A 23,289-nucleotide genomic window follows, 5' to 3' on the forward strand; every position below is an offset into this window, starting at 1 on the left:
TTGTTTTCATTAAATGTTTCATGATCACTTGTCCCTCACTCGACTATAAGCTCGCATCTTTTGGCCTCTCAGTCATCTCTGCATTCTCAGTCTGGCCGAGAGTAGGAGGATTCCCACGACATCTGCTTTACCAGACGAGTGGTAATTGGAATTTGCCAGTGAAACTGGAAAGAGGGGCTGGATATGAGCATCAGTGGGGTTAGAGAGAAGACAGGATCATCTACAGTAATGTTGGGAGGTGTGATGGTTACTTTTGTCAGCTTGACACAAGCTCGAGTTATCTGGGAAGATGAACCTCAAGTGGAAAAATTCTTCCATCAGATTGACTTGTGGGCAAGCCTGTGGTACATTTTCTTGATTGATGTTCGATGTGGGAGAGGTTAACTCATTATGAATGGTACCATCCCTGGGTAGGTGGGCCTAGGTACTATAAGAAAGCAGGCTGAGTAAGGCATGGGGAACAGGCCAGTAAGCAGCATGGTATCTGCTTTAGTTCCTGTCTCTGGGTTCTTGCTTTGAGTTCCTCTCCTGATTTCTCTCAATGCTGGACTATAACTTTGCAGATAAAACAAACCCTTCCCTCCCGAGGTTTCTTTTATTTGGTGTTTTAGCTCAGCAACAGAAAGCAAACTAGAATAGGAAGACTAACACAGTTTACATAGATGTCCTGTGAAAATGCAGCTAAACTCCTTGTCAGCCTCTGAAAACTTTTTCTTGCCTCTGTGTGTGCTCCCAATCTTTATTTGGCTTCTCTACAGCATCACCATAATTCTGCTTGTTTGATTGTTAAACCATAGCTAAGCTTGGTACAAAGAGAGGTATTTGAACAAAGATGTTGAGTCTATCTTTTGTACCTGAAGGGACAATCCATATTATCATATTCTTGTTTACATGTGTGGTGATTTTACTTTTGTTTTTGAGAGAGAGTCTCATGTATTCAAGGATGGATTAGAACCTTTTAGGTGACTGAGATGATGGTTTGATGGGGGCTGTAGACAGAACCCCTGGCCTTATATGCCTTAAATAAGCACTCTACCAATTGAACTACATCCTCACCTCCTATTTTCTTTTTGTCCTAAGTTGTAGTCATTTATCTACTTGAAGGCAAGGGCTGCACCTATAACACCTTAGTTTCTTTTCTGTCCCATGGTTCTATAAGACACTAGAATTTTTCATATGTTTGGCTATAAGCCTTAATTGTCAATGGAGGAGCCATCTCTCCAGCTCCATTTCAAATGTTTGAAGGAGTGACTATCATGTAAAACTTTCTGCATGGAGACATGGTTTATATACCTGGCCCCATCCTAATCTAATCTTGGAGGAAGGGAGATCCCTCATTAGTCTCCCTTGAGAAAACTCAGCATTTAAAGAAATACTCTATCGAGAAACAAGAAAGCTTTTCTCCCTTGTCAGTAAGTGACTTTTTGTGTGTAGAAACACACTAACAAGAGTCTAGAAAGATAGAATGCAGAGGACTGAAAGATCAATAACGCATGGAAATACAGAGGTCCTCACAAGTGAAAGGACTTCCTACAAAGGGCAAAGGGACTGAGGAGCTGTTAACTTGGCCTAACCTGACAGCAGACACAACTGATGCCCTGGCCTTAGCCTGGCACCTTTCCCATTTAATGTAGCAGAAGATTTTTTTTTTGGCCAGGAAAATACCAGAACAATAAGCAAAAGCATCCTGGTTACGATTTCAGTTCTGAGGGTGAGCTCGTTATGTGAAGTACAAAGCCTTTCCCTTGGATATCCACTGGCAGGGTCATTATAATTAGGGGCCCATTAGCTTGTCAGGGCAGAATGCATTCCTCATTGTTCCAGTACTCTTGTGTTGACAGTCACCTCCTTGTTAGCTATTTCTCCGTGGTCAGCTTCTCACTCCTGCCCCCTGACACTCAGGATGCTTATGGGCAGTGAGGCTTCAAGTACTAATACTTGGGGTGTGTAATTTTGATCTTGGTCCAAATCAAACAGAATTATGAAAACCAATGAACTATTTAAACAATATCCCATCGTAGAATAAAAGCCCCTGCAGTACTACTGCACAAGAGGCTCTTTTCAGTCCCGTTCGCATTACCCACTGCTCGGGGTCATTCGTGTCATTTTTCCTCTCAATAGCTGCAGATAATCGAAAGCTGAACAGATTACTCTCATGGGTCTCTCTACACATCAAATATCCATCCTGCCAAACTTTGCTTCTTATCCCACAACAGAATTTCTGTTTTTAAGTTGGAAGACCATTTGTTCCTGTTAGCCAAAGAAACCACTCTCTCACTTTAGAAAAACATTTAAGTTTTAAAAAATCCTTTCAGTTTCTTTTATGCTAAGCACTGTTCTGACCCTAATTGAGACAGTAGGTTCAAGTGTGTGTTCCCCAACTTCAGGAGGAAAAGGACATTTTGTGCGGATATCAGGCCTGAGCTAAAGTAAGGAGAATATAAGTGAAACAAGACACATGCAGAAGGTAGGCAATTTAAGCCCATTATCAGGGACAGAAAGCCATGTATTCTTACACGGCCAGGCAAGATAGGATAGGGGCTGTAGTTTGTTAGGGACTGCTGTTCAGCCTGAGAACAGATAGCTTCAAAAGGAAGAGGTATATTCTCTCAACACATCTGTTTGTGATCATTTCAGCATATATATTTATTGCTGGAGTTAAGAATGTGGGGGAAAGAATAGCCTTCTTCGTTATCTAATGGTGTTCTCATATTCATTCCTCCTCTAGATCTCCATATTCTGCATTGTCATTCTTGTGATCTCAAATGTCCACAATTTTACGGAACACAGTGCGGTAGTGGTAGAACAGAGAGAATAAGTCTAACTCTAGATCTGAATGGGCAGGTTATTTCCTTGCTCTGGGACTCTGTTCCCTCATTCATAAAATGACTTCTAAGTTCTCTTTGTGGCCTTAACATTTCAAGATTACTCCCCTGTGGATGCTTGTGTTTCCTACTCCCTAGAGTCTCGATACTGGTTATGCTACAATGACTTTAGTAGCTTTCCCTATACTGATTGTGGGCTGAATCTTGGTGACAGATTTGCAGGTTTGGGGGATACTGCTTATCATATTGCCCCTGCTTCAAGGTGCCAACAGCAGAAATCTGGCACACCAACTGATCTTTCAGTAGCACTCTCCTCTCTAATGGGCATCGTAATGTTTTTCCTCAATGCTGCACATTTTATATTAGCGAGCAAATATATTTCACTAAAATCTTCTGTAAGTTTGAGGCTAGCCTAGTCTACATAGAGTTTCAGGTTAGCCAAGGCTACATAGTGAGACCATGCTTCCAACCCAAACCCAAACCCAAATCAAGCAAAAATGAACAACAACAAAAATTCCTTCTTTCGACTTCATCCCTCACCCCCACCATGTATTCTAATTTCTCTACTCCTTATAGCAAAGGTCCTCAAAGTAACTTTTTATCCACTGTATCCAGTCTTTCTCCTATTTCCTTTTATTGTTATCTAGAGAGAATTCACAAACCACAAAATTTAGCATTTTAAAGGGTACAAGCTTCTAATATTTCCAGTACACTGGTCATGTTATATAACCATTGCCACCACTTCTAGCACATTCCTACTGTTCTCCAAACAAGCCCTATATTCATATTCATATCCCAAGGTCATCCCTTTTATCAGCTCCGGATGACTGCTAATCTATGTTATATCTATATAGATTTTCCTCCCTTGGGAATTTTCTGTAAATGTAACCATGTGATACTTTCCCTCTTGTGTTTGGTATCTTTCACTTAATGCTGTAAGGTTGATCCATGTTTTAGCATTTATCAAAACTTCATTTCTACTTTGAGTATTACTTCATGATATTTTTAGTTTGCATTATGCACATCACTTTATGAACATTTCTTGGTTATTACCAACTGTGGTGTCATGAACATTTATGCATCTATACAGTCTTTCTTCAATCTCTTGTATTAAGGCTTGAGTCCTTCACTGTGTTTCAGAATCGTCCCCCTTTCAGGTAAATAATGATCTTCACAATTCAAAATAGAACGATCAATTCTCAGTACCAATTTACTTATTAATATCTGATCACTTTCAGTTTTTTCTGGGGATGCCAGACATTTCCCCCAGGGTCATGTGTATGTGAAGCAGGTCATCTACCATTGAACTGTCACCTTTGTCCTTTTTGAGTCACCTGATTTACATAGTGATGGAGCATGAGTGCTTCCCCCAATCTTGTAAATTGAAGTATTTTAATTTGGCTTTTATTTTTAACATTTATTGTATGTAATGTTTTAAATGTTTATGTGTACATGTGTTTTTATCCTACATTGATGTGTACTATTTACATGCCTGATATGTCTAGATACCTTGGAACTGAAGTTAAGGATGGTTGTGAGTTGCCGTGCAGTGTTGGGAATTGAGCTCAGGTTCTCTGAATGGGCAGCCAGTGATTTTAACCATTGAGCTATCTCTCTAATTTCAAGAGGTCTTTAGGAGATGATTAGGTCATGAGGGTTCTGTCTCCATAATGATATTTGTGATTTTACAAAAGAGTTATTGGAAGAGTCTACCTCTTTTCTTTCCTACTTCTGCCATGTGAAGACACACAGTAAGAGGTACCATCATGCAAGTAGAGCGTACCCCATGCTACACACTGATTCTGCTGGCACCTGGATTTTAGACTTTATACCTCCTGGCAAGGTGTCTTAGTGAGTAGACGCACTTGCTGCACAGGCCTGCTGGCCTGAGTTTGATCCGTAGGATCCCTGTAAAGGTGGAAGGAGAGTATCAGCTCTACAGTTGTCCTCTGGCATGCATGCCACTGTGTGAGCACATTTGCACACACATATGCACACACACTCACAGTGGATTCCTATTGTTTATGAATAACCTGATCTAAGGCAGTTTGGTTAAGAGTACAAATTGGTTGGACTAAGACAATTGACTTCCTGGACATGCTGCTTCCCTAGTTCAATGGCCCTCCTTTCCCAGTCTCTTTCACCATTCTTTCTTAAGCTAAACTATGAAGGTCTTCAGAATCATTCTGTTGCTTTCTTTTCTTAGTCTTTACTCACTTTTCTGGAGATCTCATCTGTTTCATGGATTTAAATACATTTTAAACATTGGTTGACTCCAAATGTAGATCTCTAGCTCCTTTTGAATTTCAGACTCATCCATTTAAATGTTTAACTGATTGTCAGAAATCGAATTTCTAGTTTCTTACCTTACAATACCTCTTGCATAATGTTTCTTTCTAAGAATAGAAATCCCTATATTCTGTTGCTTAGGCCAAAAACTTTGAAATTGTTTTTGACCCAGCTTTCCCACAAATACTACACTACTTTGTCATTAGGTATTGATCATGCTTATTTTCAAAATGTGTACAGTTTTTCATAAATTCTAACTATCTATCTATCTATCTACCTACCTAATCTATTCTCTCTCTCTCTCTCTCTCTCTCTCTCTCTCTCTCTCTCTCCTATCTTAATGTGCTATGGGACAAAGGGGGAAGTCATAGAACAACTTATGCAACTTATGGGAGTCAGTTTTCTCCTTCCACCATGTGGGTCCCTAGGATCAAACTTAGGTTATGATACTTGGAGGCAAGCACTGTTACCTGCTGAGTCATCTTACTAGCTCAAGATTATTAATATATCATATACCATATTTACATATATATGTATACATATATAACTTCTTTATATAGCATTGCTATTTGAAATTCTATACAACTTATTGTTCTCCAGTACAATGTAAGCTCCATGAATATATGGAACTTATCTTTCTGTTATTGGTTATAAGGCCACACCTAGCAGGCACGTCCAGCCTGTGGCCTACAGGCTGCATGAACCTCAGGATAGTTGTGAGTGAAGGTCAATACAAAACCATGAACTTACTTAAAACATTATGAATTTTTTGTTTTTTTTCTAAGTTGATGCCATAGTTCTTATGTGAACTTAGTAGATGATACCATTCTGCCTCAGTGTGTTAAAGATTAGGCATGCCTGAAACATTTTGTAGTGCACAGCAAATACTCAACAAATGTTAATCAAACAAATGAAAAGGAAATGGATTACCTGGTTGTTTTAAAAACTAGTTAACTCATCAACTATTTATTTTGGGAGGACTGAATTCAGCAGGCAGGTTTCAAGATTTTTTTTTTTTTGCCTAATTTTAACTGCATTGTGATCCGGAGTGAGACTTGTTTTAAAAGACATTAAAAGTGTCTCATTAGAAATTAATTTTCCTAAAGGAAGACTATTTTAAAGTAAGACTTTTTGACTTAGATTATTGGCATTTGAGTTCTGGATAGCTGGGTGAATCAGGACCAGTTAACTATATTTGTGACTTAGTTATTTATCTATAAAATAGGAGTGCTAGAAGAACCTATTCTACATTGTTACAAAGAAAGCCAAATAAAATGATGTATAATAATTACCTAACATAACATCTAGCAGTAAGTAGATCCTTAGAGAATAGCAGCTTTTGTTGCTTTTATTAAGATATAAGAAAACTTAAACAAAAAACCCAAAAGTCCTGCAATAGAAACTACTGAGCACATTTCTCCAAGTGAAACTGGAGTAGCTGTTCAGGTCTTTTGTATAAATGACATTTCTTTGGGAAGTGCTCCAAAATTTGAAGGACAGTTGCTTTGTTCTTTTCCTCAGGAGGCTTTTGTGGGCCTGGACATATTCTCTTCATATTTTTCTACAGCCACACAAGAATAGTCACATGTGAAACTCATCAAACTTAGTATCTCCACTTCTTCATGGTTTAAAGCCTTCAAGTTGACTGTCATCCCAGGTTCTGAGTTCTGACTCTAGGGATTATTCTCACTCAGTATACTGTTAGAAACTGGGCAGCTTCCTTTGTGGGGAAAGTGCTTCCCGAGGGCTGCCAGTCTGGCTTGCTGAGCCAATTGACTCAGAAACCAGGTAAGGGCAATGGTCTTTATTTCCATGCCATGGTAATTCCTAGTAGCTTGCTGTCAGACATACTTTGTGTTAGTTCCCAGTGAAATGAAGTTATCACGGAATTAGCTAGTCTGTAACTGCCACTGCATGCTAGGTTCCACTTGTGCAGGGGCACCAAGGAAGCCTGGGGTTGCACTGAAGCCCGTGGCTCCACATTTCGCAGAAGCAGTCAGGGTCTCAGAGCTGCTAGTCAGCATGTGCTCCGCGGAATTTTACATTTGCCTTTCAAGGTCCACTTCTTCCATTCCAGCTTCACTGTTATCTCCCACAGCAACGAATACTGAGTTGGGCTGGGCACAGACTTGTTTATTCATCCATTAAACCCCACAGAGATCAGTAAATACTTGTTAAATCACACCGCTTCTTTACTGCTTTAGCAGCATCCTTTAGTTTTGTTATTTAGATTCAATTGTAGCTTGTCTTCCCAGGGATGCTGTGGATTTTTTTTTGTGTGTGTATGAACTTATACCTCTTTCATGTCTCCTGCAGTGCCACACTATACTTTAAATATTATGCTCTGCAAACTGCTTAGGCAAAATGGGTCCCACCCTAGGAGCTGGGTAAAATTTTCTTCTTGACTACTTACTTTTTATTTTTTATCCGTGATTGTTAGGAGAAAATAGTACGCAACAGCCATCAATTATGAAACAATGTTCTTACCGTAATTCTCTCTCAAATAACAACCTAACGAAAGTGGGGTTGGACATTAGAAACTTACTCATAAACAGTGGTCCATCCATTTTCATTACTTTTTGTTGCTAGAAGTCCTGTGTTTCCTGGGTAGGTCATCAAGGCCAAATTGTAGCCTTGAGCTGACACTCTTTTCAGGACTCCGTTGCTGCTTATGGTAAGCCAGTAGACTTGCCCGCCAGGCACCACAAGCCATAGAGGTATGCCACCTGCATCCCGGCGAATATGCACTGAATTGCCATTGCTGCTAGTGATGGCACCCAGATCACCATCAGCATTGTAGGTGAAGTTATATACATAGTCCCTTGTTATCAAGTTCACGGTATGTAGGTGGGTTCCATTGACAGTGAACTGATAGAGTTCTTGGTCAGCAGGCGAGGCAATCTCATAAACGTTCATATCATTCAGGTGGGCTTGGTTCCTGCTGATGGTACGAATTCAAACATTGCCAAGGTCTGCTACATAGAGGGTACCATCAGGTGACACTGCCAAGGAGGAAGGGGCTTTCATCTTTGCGTCTTTGGCGTACCCACCATCACCTACGGGGAAAAAAAGACCCAGTTTTAATAATTGGCACCCAAAGAATTTGAGTGAGCATACCTGAGATTTAAAGCAACACACATCAAAAATCATTTTAAGAAAAAAAAAAAAACAACAATCAGAGAACCATCATTCTTTGCATGCCCCCTGATTATTTTGAAACCCATTTACTCAAAAGATTGTAGTTCTTGAGTCAGTAACACTAAAGATGAACAGTAAGATATAATTATCTCAGTTACACCAATTCTGTTAATTCCTAAATCCTGCTGTTCAGAACCTATTGTATTGCAAGGCACAGCAAATAACGATAGCCACACCAAATTTGCCTGCCAGTTTGTAAGTTTCTTTCCTGTTGCTATTTGCAGGATTTGTTTTAGAATCTTCTGGTCCTACTATGCTTAGAAGTCATTTCCTCTATTAATTTCCTTTGTTCCATTGTCAAAATATGCTAAGTCTGTAAGTATAACAATCATTCCAAATACCAAAGCTGGTAACTGACATAAATAGCAGATACACCTTGAATAAAATATATAAATTACTAAAACATCTATAAATCTCATTGTCCAGGAAAATACAGGAAATATTGAACAAAGTCATATTGAACAACTTACTGATTCTGGATTCTTCTCAAGGAAACACAAAACTTATGAGGGCTATTCAGTCCTGGGTGAGTAGCTTAATAGGTTTGCATGTAGCGGGGAGGGACTTCCACTCCTCAGACATGAACAGAACTGTTGACATTTAGAGCTCTGTTTGCTATCAGAAATAACTATTTCATGTTTGTGGAAAAGGCTCGTCTTTTCCTCTCCCATTTCAGCTAAAAGGGCACCATTGTTTATGGAATTTCAGAGCTTTTAACATCAAGTAACACAGGCGACTGATGCCATAAGAATTTGCAATTGGGGAATTTAATTTTGCCCGTACATGCTCACAGCAGTCTGCTTGGGGTCCTTTCAACCCTCTAATAGAGCATGCTTTCCATCTGGAAGGCAGTCACTTTGGGCAAGTGGCTTAATAAAATCAGTAAATATGTTTTTCAACCTATTTTCCTTTCTCTAAAGCACAAATAACGGCACGATCTTAAATTTGTATGATGTTAACTTTTTTGAGACTCTGGAAAGTTATTATGTCTGTTTTCCCCAAGAACAGCAAGGTGACATGATGGAGAAATATACTTATCTCTATGTAACAAGTAAGGCAGATGGATTGTGAAAAGGTTTTATGGCTTTTCTGGGTCACTCAGTCAGCTGTCAGCGCTAACTCCCAATACATTGCTTTCTCCGTGAGCCCACACAGTTGTTTATACGAATTCCTTTTTGTTTTCCTTTAGGCTTTTCTGATGCCGGTTTTGCTTTTGAAAACAGAGAGGGTCAGCTGGTGAATTGCTAAAAAGGTCATACCTGAAAAACAGTCACAGTTGGGATCAATTTTGCAGTCGCAGTCAGTGGGGGCGCCGGCTATGATGGAGATCTCCCCATTGGTGGTTACTTGCTGAATGCGGTTCACTTTCCTCTTGTCTGTTTCAGCGATGAAGAGCAACCCGCTGTGGGAGACGCTGATGGCCCTGGCTGACTCCAGAGTGGAGTGAATTGCTACTTTGCTGACCAAGAAATGATCGATGCCGGGCACCTGGCAGTGAATGGGACGCCCTGCGATATTCCGCACACGCCTGTTCTCAGAAATCTGCAGCACGATGTTGTTATCCAGAACATACAATGAGTTGTCCATGGGATTGACTGTGAGGTCGGTTGGCCACTCTAATCGCACCTACAAAAAGAACAAACAGAACACATGCCACTAAGTTACCACATCGTTCCAGAGACAATTTTACCATACGAGTAATAAATAGCTTATTGTTTCTGTACTATTACTGATTTCAGCAGCATTGATGCTGTTTGATAATGAAGGATGGATATATTTATCATTTGTGCTATTTTCAACACAATATGAATTGTTTTCCATAATCCCAAAGTATCTTCTAGATAAGTGGAATTCAGAGTGTGGTCTCTGGAACTGACAACCATAACATCACTTGATGCAAACTTTGAGGCTCTATCCTAGGCACATTGTACCATAATCCCTGAGAACAGGGACCCAACCGTCTGTGTTTTTACAGATCTCTAGATGATTTTGAAGGTTATTTCTGTAGGACCTCTGGATTAACACACGCCACACGCACGCACACACACACACACACACACAATTCTTTTATTGTCTTGTATATGCTTAGAAAAGCAAAGTCATAAAGATTGTGTGACAATGAAGCCCTGGGGAAACCAGCTTTTTACCCAATCAACAGCCTTTTGGTCAGGGCCTGCCATTAGCATAGGCCTAAGATCCATCTCGTATATTATGCAGGTATAGTCTGCTAGCTATTGATCTGGAGTCCTAGGTGGGAACATACTTCTCACTTAGCTGGGTCTTGTTTAGTTCTTGGGTCCTCAAACTTGGTGAAGAAACAGGTTGGTTTCTGATTTCCCCGAATTGTTGATGAGAACATTCTCTGTACTAAGCCTTGTACTAAGCTTTAGGGATTAAAATACAGTTTTCCGACACATAAACCTATGCCCTTAAGGAACTGTTTGGTCTGGTAGGGCCCTTGAAAGCACTATTAGCGATTACTCTCCATGTTGTGAGAAGGAAGCAATAGAAAGGGCATGAGAGGACTTCACATAGATATAGAGGCGGGATATTAATAGATATGACGGTGTGTAAACCAAGGGCGAAGTGACCAGTAGAGAAGAGCAGCGTAGGTAAAGGACCATTTGGGCAGAGCAAATAGCAAGGGTAAAAGCCCAAACATCAGAGACGGCATGACTCATCTCGAGTATAATAAATATTTCAGTAAGGTTAATATAGTTTCAGTGCGTGAAACTAAGAAAATGATGCCCACCAGGAGGTAGAGAGTGACTAGATGTTGCAGAGTAAATCCTGTCCTTTTCAAAGTTAGGTCTCATGGCACTAACCTTCAATGTGACTGTGTTTGGAGCTAGGGTATCTAAAGAATAAATTAGGATAGTTAAGATGGTAAGAGTGGAGACCTCTCCAAACTGTAAGTGTGATTATGAAAATGGAGACTGCACACACTTAGGGGTTGTCTCTATGTGGATATAGCAAGAAGATGGCCATCTGAATGTGAACAAGAGAGGTCTTAGGAGAAGCCAACGTCTGTGTTTTTGGTTTCCAGTGGCCAAAGATTTGAGAAAATAAATTTTGTTATTGAAGACACCTGAACTTTGCTATTTTTTTGTGGCATCTCTGCTCAATAAATATACCAGGTAATGAAAGGAAGCACATATCAGTTTTGTTTTTGTGACTGGGGTAGTCATTGAAGAGCTTTAAGTAGGCAGATGGCATAGTCCTACTTGTGTTTCAGATGGATCTTACTGCCCGCTCTAGAGACAATGTGGGAGGCAGAGGTGAGACCAGCCAGTTTGGTGGCTTCTGCATTAGGCTAGGTAAGGAATCATGCTATATAAACTAGGAAGGCAATATAGGGTATAGAGAGTACAGAGGTGTTTGAGAAGAGTAAAACAGTGTGTGTGTGTGTGTGTGTGTGTGTGTGTACGCGCGCGAACGCATGTGCACGTGTGTGTCTAGTGTGCCCTGTCCAAGGGCTCTGCTAGATGCTGAGGATAAGCTAAGTAAACATGATTTCACTGTAGTTCTTTTCTGGACATGAGTTGGCTCAGTGCCTGCCCTGACATTTCCCGATGGTGACTGCTTATCCCTAGGCACTTCACGGAGAACTCTGCTGCATATAGCACTTCCCACATGACCACTCATTACTATCCATTTCTCTCCTTTCCAGCTAGACAAAGGCAGAAAAATAAATCTCATTCAGGACTAAAATAGTGAAAGTAACGTAACTAAGCTTTTCAGCTTTGCAGGGAAGCCGAGGGAAGTCTTTATTTTTCTCACGGAATCAGAACGTTTGGAAAGCAGATATGGACGTTCACTGCATTTTGACGCCCACTACTTCCTCAGCTGAAAGAGACCTTATGAATAATGATTAATAAAGTGGGAAAAGGCCCGATCTGATGTCTGAGATAAGAACTTATTTTTTTACTTGTACCCTCTAAGGGTGGTGCTGTGAGGAAAGCAAAGGTTGCCTTTGCCTTCTCCTTGTTATACCACACGAGGCCCTTTGCCCCCAAGTCTGAGTGTCCCCCAAATGCACAGCAACCTCACTGTGTCCCCACAGCTTTCTGTGCCCTCTACTTCCACCTCTACAAATGCTGCCCTTCTCTGGTCAGTAACCATATGCCTCTGGGCAGCTAGGAATTTGTGTGCTAATGGGGTATAAAGCTCAGCTTGTATTATGCATGTTCTACAAAGCCTTTCGGACTGAGGACATTGGATAATCATTAACCACCAGCAGCCACAGCTCCCAGAACAGTTTGTGGTGAAGTGTTCCTCAGCATGTCTATCTGAGGCCTTTGCGTGTCACTGTGCTGCCACAGAGAGACAGAGTGAGTGCCTGCTGCCACTGCCGTTGCCGCTGCTGCTACTGTGGACGGTTGGCTCTCCCTTCACCCTGTGCCCCCACCTTGGACCTCTATATACACTATCAAACTTGTCCTGAAGCTGTCCGTGTGCTCTATTCCTATGGAACATGGTCCCCTAGGAAATAAGTCAGGGCTGGCTGAGGAAGAGGAAATGAATTGATTTCAGTACAACACTCCTATTTTGATCGAGTCTGAAGTCGGTGACCCAGAAAAAACAAAGCTGGCTGAAATGACGTTCTAATTATCCCCACTCAGGGAGCCAGAGCCAGGACCGAGGCCCAGGAATGGCACACACCTGGCAGAAGCTATGGAAGGAACATATTTTAGACTCTGTTCTCAGCTATCAAGGCTGCCTCTGAGATAAAAGCTGGCGGTGAGAAAACAAGCTCTGAAATTCTCCAACTCTCGCAACCCGATTTAAGCCGATACTATTGGTGTCATGTTTATTAGATTTAATATTGCCTCAAAAATACACCAGACATCGTGTCTGTCTGTTTTCTTTCCCATCAAATGAGCTACCCTCTGGCAGTTTTCTGTGACGAAAGTGGCCTTTGTGCTTTTGAGACACTTTGTATGCCAGCTACATAGTATCCCTTTAATTCCCATTTGATTCGGTGGGGCAGCTTGTCTGTGAGATCTGCTCAGATGAAAGATGTGTGCCTACTTAGTAGTCGAGGGGCCATTGTTTTAGAGGACGGACCTTTTCACTGCTTTTAGGTTGTCAGTTCCTCTTATGCCATTCTTATGTTAATTGTGTCCATTTCCAGGTAATTTTTCAAGGAACTAGTGCTTTACACCCACACAGTAAAAACAGAGCCTCGCCACCCCACCCAACAAATGTAGTGATGTTTTTGAGCTGATTCTGGCTGGTGGAACAAGTATCTATTAATTGTGGAGAGAGCCCACAACTCTGTCCTACTGAAATGGATCTAAGGTTAACTTCCAGAAGCTGCTGCCATTTATACAACTGTGATTTTTTAAAGCGTGTGTGGGGGGGTTGCATGTGGTAGCAGAAATTTTTTTTTGTTTTAGAATGGGACTCAGAAGAGCCCCCAAGAGCAGCAGCGAAGGCTCTGTCGACTCTGCTGATCCAGCCTACAGGCAAACCATTAGGTCTAATTTGTGGTGCTTGCCCCACCTTGTAAAAATATACTAATTTTTTTCAAAATGTCAAAATGTGTTTAAGCTAAACTAGCATTAAAGGTCACTGGCATAGCCTCTAGCTGGTGGAATGTACCCATCCCTCAACAACCTTCCCTGAGAAATAACCCTGAGCAGAAAGGAGCTCTGGGTTGGGATGTCAGCACTTGACAGTGCTGTCTTCCTCTGCTAATTGAAAACTTGCCTTGAAGGGAGTTGACTCTCAGGTCAACCAGTCCTGTGACTGACTTAAAGTTCTAGCTAATTTTGACCTCACTATCAGTGTAGAAGACAGCAGGATCCTACAGAGAAAAACCTGTGTGTAAAAGCAAATTCTAAACATGAGCCCTTTGATTATACAAAGTTCAAAATGCCTTCAGTTGCAAGACTAACTGTGCAATGAAGAAGACATAGAGCATTAGTTAAATACTTGGCTTCCCTCTATCAGTCTGACTCAGGGTTCCCACCCAGGGTTCTGTGTAATAGTAGGAAAACTAGGGTATCTTTTATGCAGCTCTGATTTTTTCATCTGTATCAAGGAAAATAGGTTAATGATCATATATCTTTGTGTTTGAATGTGCATATACATGAAATATTTATTTTTTTACTTCTATAGATTAAATGATATGTGGTGATACGTGGTGCTTATCCTGGTGCCTGACACATGGTAGAGGGTACTAGGTGGTATCAAAATGATTTCATGTAGTTTCTTTTCAACATGTTCTTAAGCTTCAGTTTTCCATATAAGATTTTCATGGATTTTGATTCAGCTCTGTGACAACTATACTAGAGTAGACCTAATATTTTTCTTTAAATTGAACCATTTCTTAAGTATGAATGTGCAGTTCTGCCCATTTCTTTGAATTGGTCTATAGCATTCACAAAGCCAGAGAAGCACTAGCCTGGGTCATTAATAGAAATATTATTTATTGACTCCTTCATAAGTATCAGGTACTTAGTATGGATTAGCACTTTATATACTTTAGAATATAATTATCTGAGAACAATAATTTTTATTCCCAATTTACCATGTTTCTGTCCTTCCTTAGTTCATAGTTAAGAGATGGAAGGCAGATATAGAAATATATCATTCAGTATAGTACAGGTCAATGTCATTCTAAATGCATGCTGAGATTGATATGGGTCCACAGAAGTGGGAGTTCCAGCAAGATTTTTAGAAGTGAAAATTAGAATTAACTTGCAAGAAGGAACAAAGGTACTAAGGATCAAGAATGATCTCAGCATAGGGAAGATGAATACAAATAAAGAAGCATGAAGTCATATGGGAGTGTGGGGACTATGGACTGGGGTCTCTCAGCTATAATACAGGGTAGCTACTTTTGGTAAACGACATTCTAAATGTTTGTGAAGGGATAGGCTCAGGTTTATAATGAGAGACATTTTCAAGCTGGGGTCAGCACCATGTGTTTGCAGAGAATGTTTAGCATCTTTGTATCATATATGTCAGCAGCATCTTTACTTCCATTAATAACAACAAAATGTATGTTCCCTGAAGAACAAAACCATCCTTTATTGAGAACTACTGGACTAAGCTTTAGAAGGATATGTATTCTAAGACTTTTAGCCTTAAGCTGTAGATGGCAAAGAGAGAATGAGGATCTTTAAAGTCGATAGCTGACAAGGTCAGTTTAATACTTCAGAAACATTATGTAGGGTGAAGTTCGGGGGACAGTTGGGGGAAAAGACTAGCTACAGGATAATCAATCCAGAGACGACCCACTTATCATTCCATGCATTCATTTATTCGTTCTCTCATCTAATCATAAGGAGACTCTATCTTCCTGGCACTCGGAGCCTGAAATACTGCTTCTCTTTCAGATGCAGAAGAATTTGTGAGAATTCGCAACAGTTATGTACTTTCTCCATAGAGGATATGCTAAGATGTAGTGGAGTGAAGTGATTAGCAGCTCAGTCTCTGCTATTGAAACATTTTGGATCAAAATTTTAAATGATAGAATTTGCTACTGCTGTGTCTTCAGCGAATCAACTAACACAAACATTTCAGTCTTCTCCCATAGAAAATGAGTCAAATAATACTTCCAAAATTTGTAAGAATTCAACGAAAACACAAACATTGTACTTCACTAGAGCACCTAATACATAGGAAGAGGAAAAGAATAGCTAATCTGGATCTGAGGACAAGCTGTGCAGTGGTTAGGGAAACCCACCCCTGCCTGTGAATCTTCTTGTCTCTCTCCAACTATTGCAATGTTCTCCTCCCTGGACATCCTGTGAACTCTTAAGTTTAAGAACATGGGCATATTCTTTAAAGACTTCCAGTGATTCCATATCACCAGGCACTCACTCGTTTGCTCTATTCCTCAGGGATTTCTCAAAACAATAAAACCTCCAAGAAATCTTTGACTTATTTTGGGATAATATTCAGCTAATTCCCTGGCTAATAGTTTGGTTTATTACTTGGGCCACCTTGGTATTTATAACAGTACTTTTGGCCCAGTATCAAGGACAGAACATGTTAAATTAATTTCCTTTCTCTGTCAATTAAAAGCCTATTAGTTTTATCTTTCACACTATGCGACATATTAAGAAACCAGTTCTAAAGAAGAGAGTGGATTCCTCCCCTCATGGAGATTATAGTCTTTTGTTGACATCATTTGTTCTATCTATCTGTAAATACAAGGGGTTTCCATTGGCATAGAGCAATCAGTTATTCCTTTTCCACTCCAGTCACTTTAAGAAGTTAACTATGGTGGAAATGCCTCAAAGATAAACCATGATTATTACAGTGTTCTATAATCACCACCAATTGCTAGCAAGTTCTTTCCCCAAAGTTCCATAAGGTTAGAGAAAACTAGCCATTTTGTAGAACGTCCTGCCTTCCATCCTAGACACAACTTCTGATCTCCCTCCTTTAGTCTACTCAGAGCTCTGTGGCTCATTTAACAAGTGACTGCTTGACCTTGAGCTCTAAGGCTTCTTCAGTAGGACTTTTCAGTAAGTGTATGATTATCTCCTTTGAGGTATGCCAGCCCTGGGGACAATGTAGTGATGGGGCTGCATGCTCTGTACCCAGGTGTTCTGCCAGCACTATGTTAGATGTCCCCATGCTTCTAAAAGTCAACAACGCCAGATTGTTAGGATCACTTTTTGTCAGTTTTCAAATGGCAGTCTCGTTTCTTGACACAGACACTGTCTGAGCATCTTCCAATTTATAGAAGAAGGGAAATGTTGCCTGGAGAAAGTTTTTTTTTCTTTTTCACTTGGAAATCATGATGACACCTGTAAGAGTGGCTTTTCTTACTGATTTTGCTTTTAAATAATAGAAATTATTAGAAGGTGAAACATATCAAGATTCTGTGACCTTTTCGATAAGTAAACTATTTTGCATTATCTCAGATCCACATTCTGTAGCTTGCCAGAATGGCTGGACACTTTGAGGAATCTCTTAACCCTTGCTCAAAAGTATCCCCATGGTCTGGGTTGTCCAATGAGAACCCATGAGAAAACTGGAAATTTAAGTTCAGTATTCATTGAAAATGAATAGATAGTGTCAGTCTAATGACGACTTACAATTAGACTAATCTTTAGAATTCGTCTACTACAGAGCACATAGGCTAAACTGTATATACCTCAGTGTTCCTAAATTAATATTGAAGTGAGTGAAAGAAAGCAAAGGAAAACATAAATACCCCCTATACCCTGCACAAATGGAACAATCATCCCTAAGTAGTAGTCTTGACATTTCCTTTTCAAATAAGCAAGGCCATTTAGAGACGTTATTCTTTTAAGTGCCATCTTTCTTTGCAATATGGGCAAACCAAAATTTTTCGAGGTGGAATTTCTCCCCCTTATAAATTTGAAGATGCTCAGATAGGTCAATATGAAATCTCAAACATGTGCCTATTGATATTCCTGTGTAAGAAACTTCCAGTTCCATACCTACCCCATAATTCATTCAATTTGTCCTCCTTAATGGCCAACCTCCATTATTATGTAATACACATTGCTATTTAGAACAAAACATTATTTTCAGACAGTGTGTAAGTGGAAGTGTGGACTCATCTAGACTAACAAGTGTATGCTATAAAGATTTCTCAATGGAGAGCTAATTGAGTTGGAAGCAGCTTTATTTGGTCTTAGCTATCTTTGGGATACATGGATGCTGAAGGTTTTGCCCAACTTCTTGGACCATGACATTGCTAAGAAATAAAAGTCATGTGCTCAGGCAGTAGTAATGTAGGAGCTTGGATCCTGGTTGGATCTGTGGGGCTTCCACCTCAATCCTCAATAATATCTATTCTGCCCACTATCTTGTTTGCACTTCTGTTGTATTGAGGGTTTCTGTTATTCTCAATGGAATATCATCAAAATGAATATGATACTCTAGTTGTTAGCTTTTCATTTTGACTGGGGCTACTGATTATACCATTAGAGATACACTGTCATAAAAATGTTCTAATGTTTCCTTTTTAGATAAATCCCCTGTTTTTACAAAATTAAGGTAAATTTGTAGACAAATTTCTGTCTTGCCTGGTCCTGCAGCCATTCAGACCCAAAGAAACACAGAAAGGCTTATATCAACTATAAACTGTTCTGCCTCAACTCTCAGGTGCATTATTAGCTAGCTCTTACAACTTAAATTAACCCATAATTCTTATCTATGTTTAGTCATGTGGCTTGGTATCTTTTCTCAATAAGGCATTCTCATCTTGCTTCCTCTGCCTTTCTTCTTCTCAGAATTCTCTTAGTCTTATTGTCCTGTGTATACATCCTGCCTGGCTACTGGCCAATAAGCGTTTTATTAAGCCAATATGAGTGACAAATCTTTGTAGTGTACAAAAGCATTATCCCACAGTATATATAAATATATAAATTAAACTAAATTAATATTTTGATAAATTTGGGAAATACAATTATGTCAGTGTTTTAGAATTGTTTCTTTTAACTGGTACATAAAAAAGCCCTAAAAATTACTCATGTTAGTGAAGTACCATGCAAAGTTTTGATATATGTATATATTCTATAATGTTTACATCAAATTAAATATATTTATCTCCTCCAGAACCTTTCTTTTTCTATGGTAAAAGTTTTCAAAATCCTGTCTTCTAGCCTTTTGAAATGTAAGATTGCTTAATTGTTGCCTGTAGTCACTGAACTGTAATTAGCACAGCAAAAATAGTTTGTAATCTTCTAAAGTATGAAGCAACTAACAGTCCTACTCAGCTATGATATCAATGAATCACAATAGCTGGTATGACACAATAACCCTAGTGGTGCAATAGTGGTATGCATACCTTGGTAGTAACCAACTGCTCTCTAATTGGTTCAAGACCCATTGAAAATGAGGGAAATCATTCCTGGTCCTGGAACCTAGTCAACTATCAAGGACTTATGAATCATGGATCTTGAATAAAAATCTACAACTGCTACTTTACTAAACCAGCATAATACCTAACTACATTCTAAATATTTTTCCTATTCTCCAGATAAGTATAGTTATCTTCTCTCATAAAAAAATTATTGCAACAGATAAAGGTGATTGCAGAAAACTTCAACCAATCAAAATTCAGACTCGTGGAGCCCAGTTCCAACTGATATATCTACAAATCAATTAAGGCTCAGGGAGGATATATTTGAAGATATCAACAGTTTTTAGTACCACAAAGGAGTCCAGAGACCAAAAATCTTGGGGGATGATTATTCTGGAGGAAAGAAGCAGTGAAAGAAGCCCTTCTTTTAATATAGGGGTTTCATTTAAGCTCATTAAGAGAAAAAACACACATCTCTTCTAAGATGGCTCTTGGGTCCACAATCCCTGTCCAAAAGCATACTGTTGGAGAGCCTGAAAATTCACACTACCACTGGAGACCCAAAGTCTGATGGGTGCTGTAAAAGTTTGTTCATACAGGCTCCCTAAGAACAATCGACACATACATATTCTCTATGAGTCTGCCGTGTTATTGCCACTACCTCATCTTAATAACAGGCATAATTGCTCTGAGTTTCCGTTGACACTTTCTGGCATCTCCTTTCTGAAGCCTCAATTTTGGAAATGGCACTTGTGAAAACACAGAATTTTGAATCACTTCCACTTTTCAATTTACAGTCAAAGTCATCTATCAGCGGGAGATGAAGGCCTAGTGTGAAAACTACAGAATGTCCTTCAGACTCCACAGCTAATTTGTTTGTAAATTCGATTGTTATTGTAAGAAGAACTTATTGTACATGATGCTACTTACATGATGCTACTTGCCAATTTACTATTTATGTCTGTTGTATCTTAGGTTTTTATCATTGCAGTCAAAGAAATTAACCCTTTCTGCACTTGTAGAAGCAGGGAGAGGAACATGGAAGCTTTACTGTTTTCTCTTTTGAGTCTCCATTTTACTTTTACATCTACTTAGTAAATATCTACTGCATATTCATCACTGTGGGGGACAGACTGGCTGAAGGAGGGTCAAGCAGACAACAGTCTTAGAAAATGCACAGTTTCATGAGGATAGGTAGCAAGAGTAAGTTCTGTGATAGTTGAGTGAAGAGATCACGGTGTGTCTTTGTGCAGGGGATGGAACTCTTGCCTTCCTGAGTACCAAGGTTTTGCTTGCACAAAAAAGCCTAGAGCTTAAAAAGAAGTCCCTAAAATCACCCTTCAGTTGCTTCCTGCTGAGAAGCTGCAGAAACTTGTCTGTTGCCGGTTGTTAATATTACAGTATTGGCTCAAAAAGATAGGCCAAGCTTCCAATTCCCTTTGGCACCTAGAGCAATTTATAGGACAGAAGTATGAGTGCACGGCTTTTATGAAATGGTCTGATTTCATTGATCAGTCACTCTGAGATTATGTTTTCATTTCTGTAGCTACTGCTAACCCTTCTTGCTGATGTAATATTTCAGGAAGAAACTATTAAAAAATTTCACCGTGGAGATGTGAAGATATAAGTGGGCATGGCCCTGAATGGGAAGAGGAAACATCAAAACTCATGATTGCTCGCCTCTGAAGTTCATTTAAAGGTAGACTGGAATTCCACGGACTGTCTCTCTCATCAGAGCTCTGCAATGTTTCCAAATGATAAGGACATTAATAACAGCAGCTGGCCTAATGAATATTTAGAAAGAGAATTTTACTGGTTGTATTTTCATTAGGGCTTCAATGTGCTTCCGGGTTTTGCCCACTACTTCCCTGTGTGAAAAACAAAATTCCACATACTCAACAGATGGCCCAGCTCAAGCTTATGTTTCCAAAGCTCTGGAGATTGCCCACCTGACCACTTACCACATACCTAGAATAATCTAAGGAAGCATTCAGATTATAGAGCTCGGTCTGAACAAAGCGAAAAAAATAGGTGATGCGTATTGAATACCGGAGTTTTAATGAGTGGGGAGTCAAAATCACCCTCACAACACATTGAGCTGCTCTGGTTGAGGTCTTTTAATAACAGCTTCTTACAGATTCAGTAATGATGAAATCCTCTGTGGCAAACAGTCCACTCTAATTAATGTTTTATCCAAACTGTAAGCATATCTGAGTGACTCCAGCCGCAACAATGACATGAAAATCTAACACCTCATTGCACAATACGGTGGTTATTAAGTTACTGTCTCACATCTCCAAATTCGTCCTTTTAAAGACATTGCTTCGTGATAGTAGGGTTGGGACTATGCTCTCTACATTTTCTATTTTGCCAGCTGGGTTTTTGATAGATTCTGACAGTACAGAAAATAAAGGTATGCTGGGAGGCTCAAGGAGGGAGAAGGGACTTGTTCTTTCCTGTTTGCTTTCTGTTCCTGTCAACATCACCTCAACAGTAGACCTTCATTCTGGCAGCAATAGCTGGCTGCACTTTCCAGCTAATTTGCATAGTCTGAGACTCAGTGTCATCGTGCCCTGTTATAGGTGCCAACATCAAAATTGTTATTAGTACATTCTTAATGTGAGAATGCTAGCATCCTTTCCTCAACAGCCTATGCTCTACCTCCATGGGACAAAACTCCTTCATTTCTAGGTTCTAACAACCCTAAGCCTTTCTGTTTGTTTACCAGGCCTAGAGGTGGTAGCCATTTCCTGAAGGTATCTGTAGTTTACATAATTCATGTAACACCTGTGCAGCCCATCCCATGTATTAAATAGTATTATAATAATTATGTCTTTTCTATTTTTTCACTGGGTCTCAACTAACATTTACAGTACGAACCCAAATACTAGGATACAGGAAGAGTAACACATTGCTGTAGGCCAATGGTAGTAGTAAAGTAGTGGCAATGGTTAGTCTGAATTGTCAACTTCACGTAATTGAGAATCATCCAGAGAAAAGTGTCTCTGAAAATGTCTGTGAGGGATTACCTTAATTATGTTAACTGATATGGTGAGACCTGTCCCATTCTTGGATGGAACCATCTCTGAGTGTGGAGTCCAGGACTGGTAGAAAAGAGAAAGTTACCTGGGGACTGGCATGCATGCATTTGCTGAGCTCTTCTTCCAAATGTGGACATAATGCAACTAGTTAGCTGCTCAACTATCCTGCTGCCTTGATTTCTCTGACATGATGTACTGATCCTTGAACTGTGAACTAAAATAAACATCTTTACCCTATAAATTGTTTATATTAGAGTATTTTATCATATCAACAGAAAATAAGCTAAGATGCTGGTAAAAGTGAGTGAAAACTACCAAGGGCTATCTTGTTATTAGTCATGCATTAGCTGGCCTAGGCTGAGCCAAAGTAATAGGTACTAAAATTGCCATTAAAGTCCAAAAACCCACATAAAATAAACTTGTATGTTAGGAATTTTGTTGTGAATGACTTTAACTAGAGCTTTTCTGACACTTTTGAAACGCTCTTACTCTGTACAACTTTCTCATTCTTGTGATATTTGAGGATAATTTTATAGTAGGTTATATGATTTACCCATATGCTTTTGTGCTTTGTTGATCTACAACAACATCTATGTGTCCAGAATTTTGTTTGAAAACAGTAATGTGTTGAGTATCAACTACCATATTTCTTTTAGATTCCCACTTAATAGTTAACTTGTTAGGTATTGGAATCATTCCTTCAGAATGGTCTTCCCCTGGATTGGGGCAATGGAAGTGTACTGAGAGATGAATTAAATGGCTATGAGAAAGTATCTCCGTTTATTTTCACATGGATGTTGTAGACACTAAGAGAGAAAGCTGTATTTTGTAGTCTTGACTGACTTTTGTCCTTAAAAATTGGAATCTTACAACATTTACTGGAATAAACCACATGACAGACTTGAATATCAAACTTTCCAAATGTTTTAGACTTACACTAGTCATTTATCAAATGAATTCCATGCCCAAAAAGAGAGAGTGTATCTGAGGATAAGTCCTCTTAACAAATATACCCTGTTGGTAAATGCTTCACATGTTCCCTTGTTCACATTTCCAAATACACTGACTTTTACATGACTAGATGATCCTTTTGTTTTGTAGAACACCATCTTTGGATTGTGTTGCCATTTGATGAAGA

General features: G+C 39.5%; 1 protein-coding gene across 1 annotated transcript in view; it reads right to left on the reverse strand.

The window, feature by feature from the left end:
* Positions 1-23,289, reverse strand: part of Tenm1 (teneurin transmembrane protein 1) — a 577,348-nt gene that overhangs the window by 24,352 nt on the left and 529,707 nt on the right. Inside the window, 3 exon segments of the mRNA XM_041639938.1 lie at positions 4,658-4,733; positions 7,660-8,170; positions 9,572-9,938. Of these exon segments, the coding sequence (XP_041495872.1) occupies positions 4,658-4,733; positions 7,660-8,170; positions 9,572-9,938 (954 nt within the window).

This window comes from Microtus oregoni, unplaced genomic scaffold (genome assembly GCF_018167655.1).
Source record: "Microtus oregoni isolate MIOR12 unplaced genomic scaffold, Mior012 000061F_ref0000440, whole genome shotgun sequence".
Taxonomy (NCBI): domain Eukaryota; kingdom Metazoa; phylum Chordata; class Mammalia; order Rodentia; family Cricetidae; genus Microtus; species Microtus oregoni.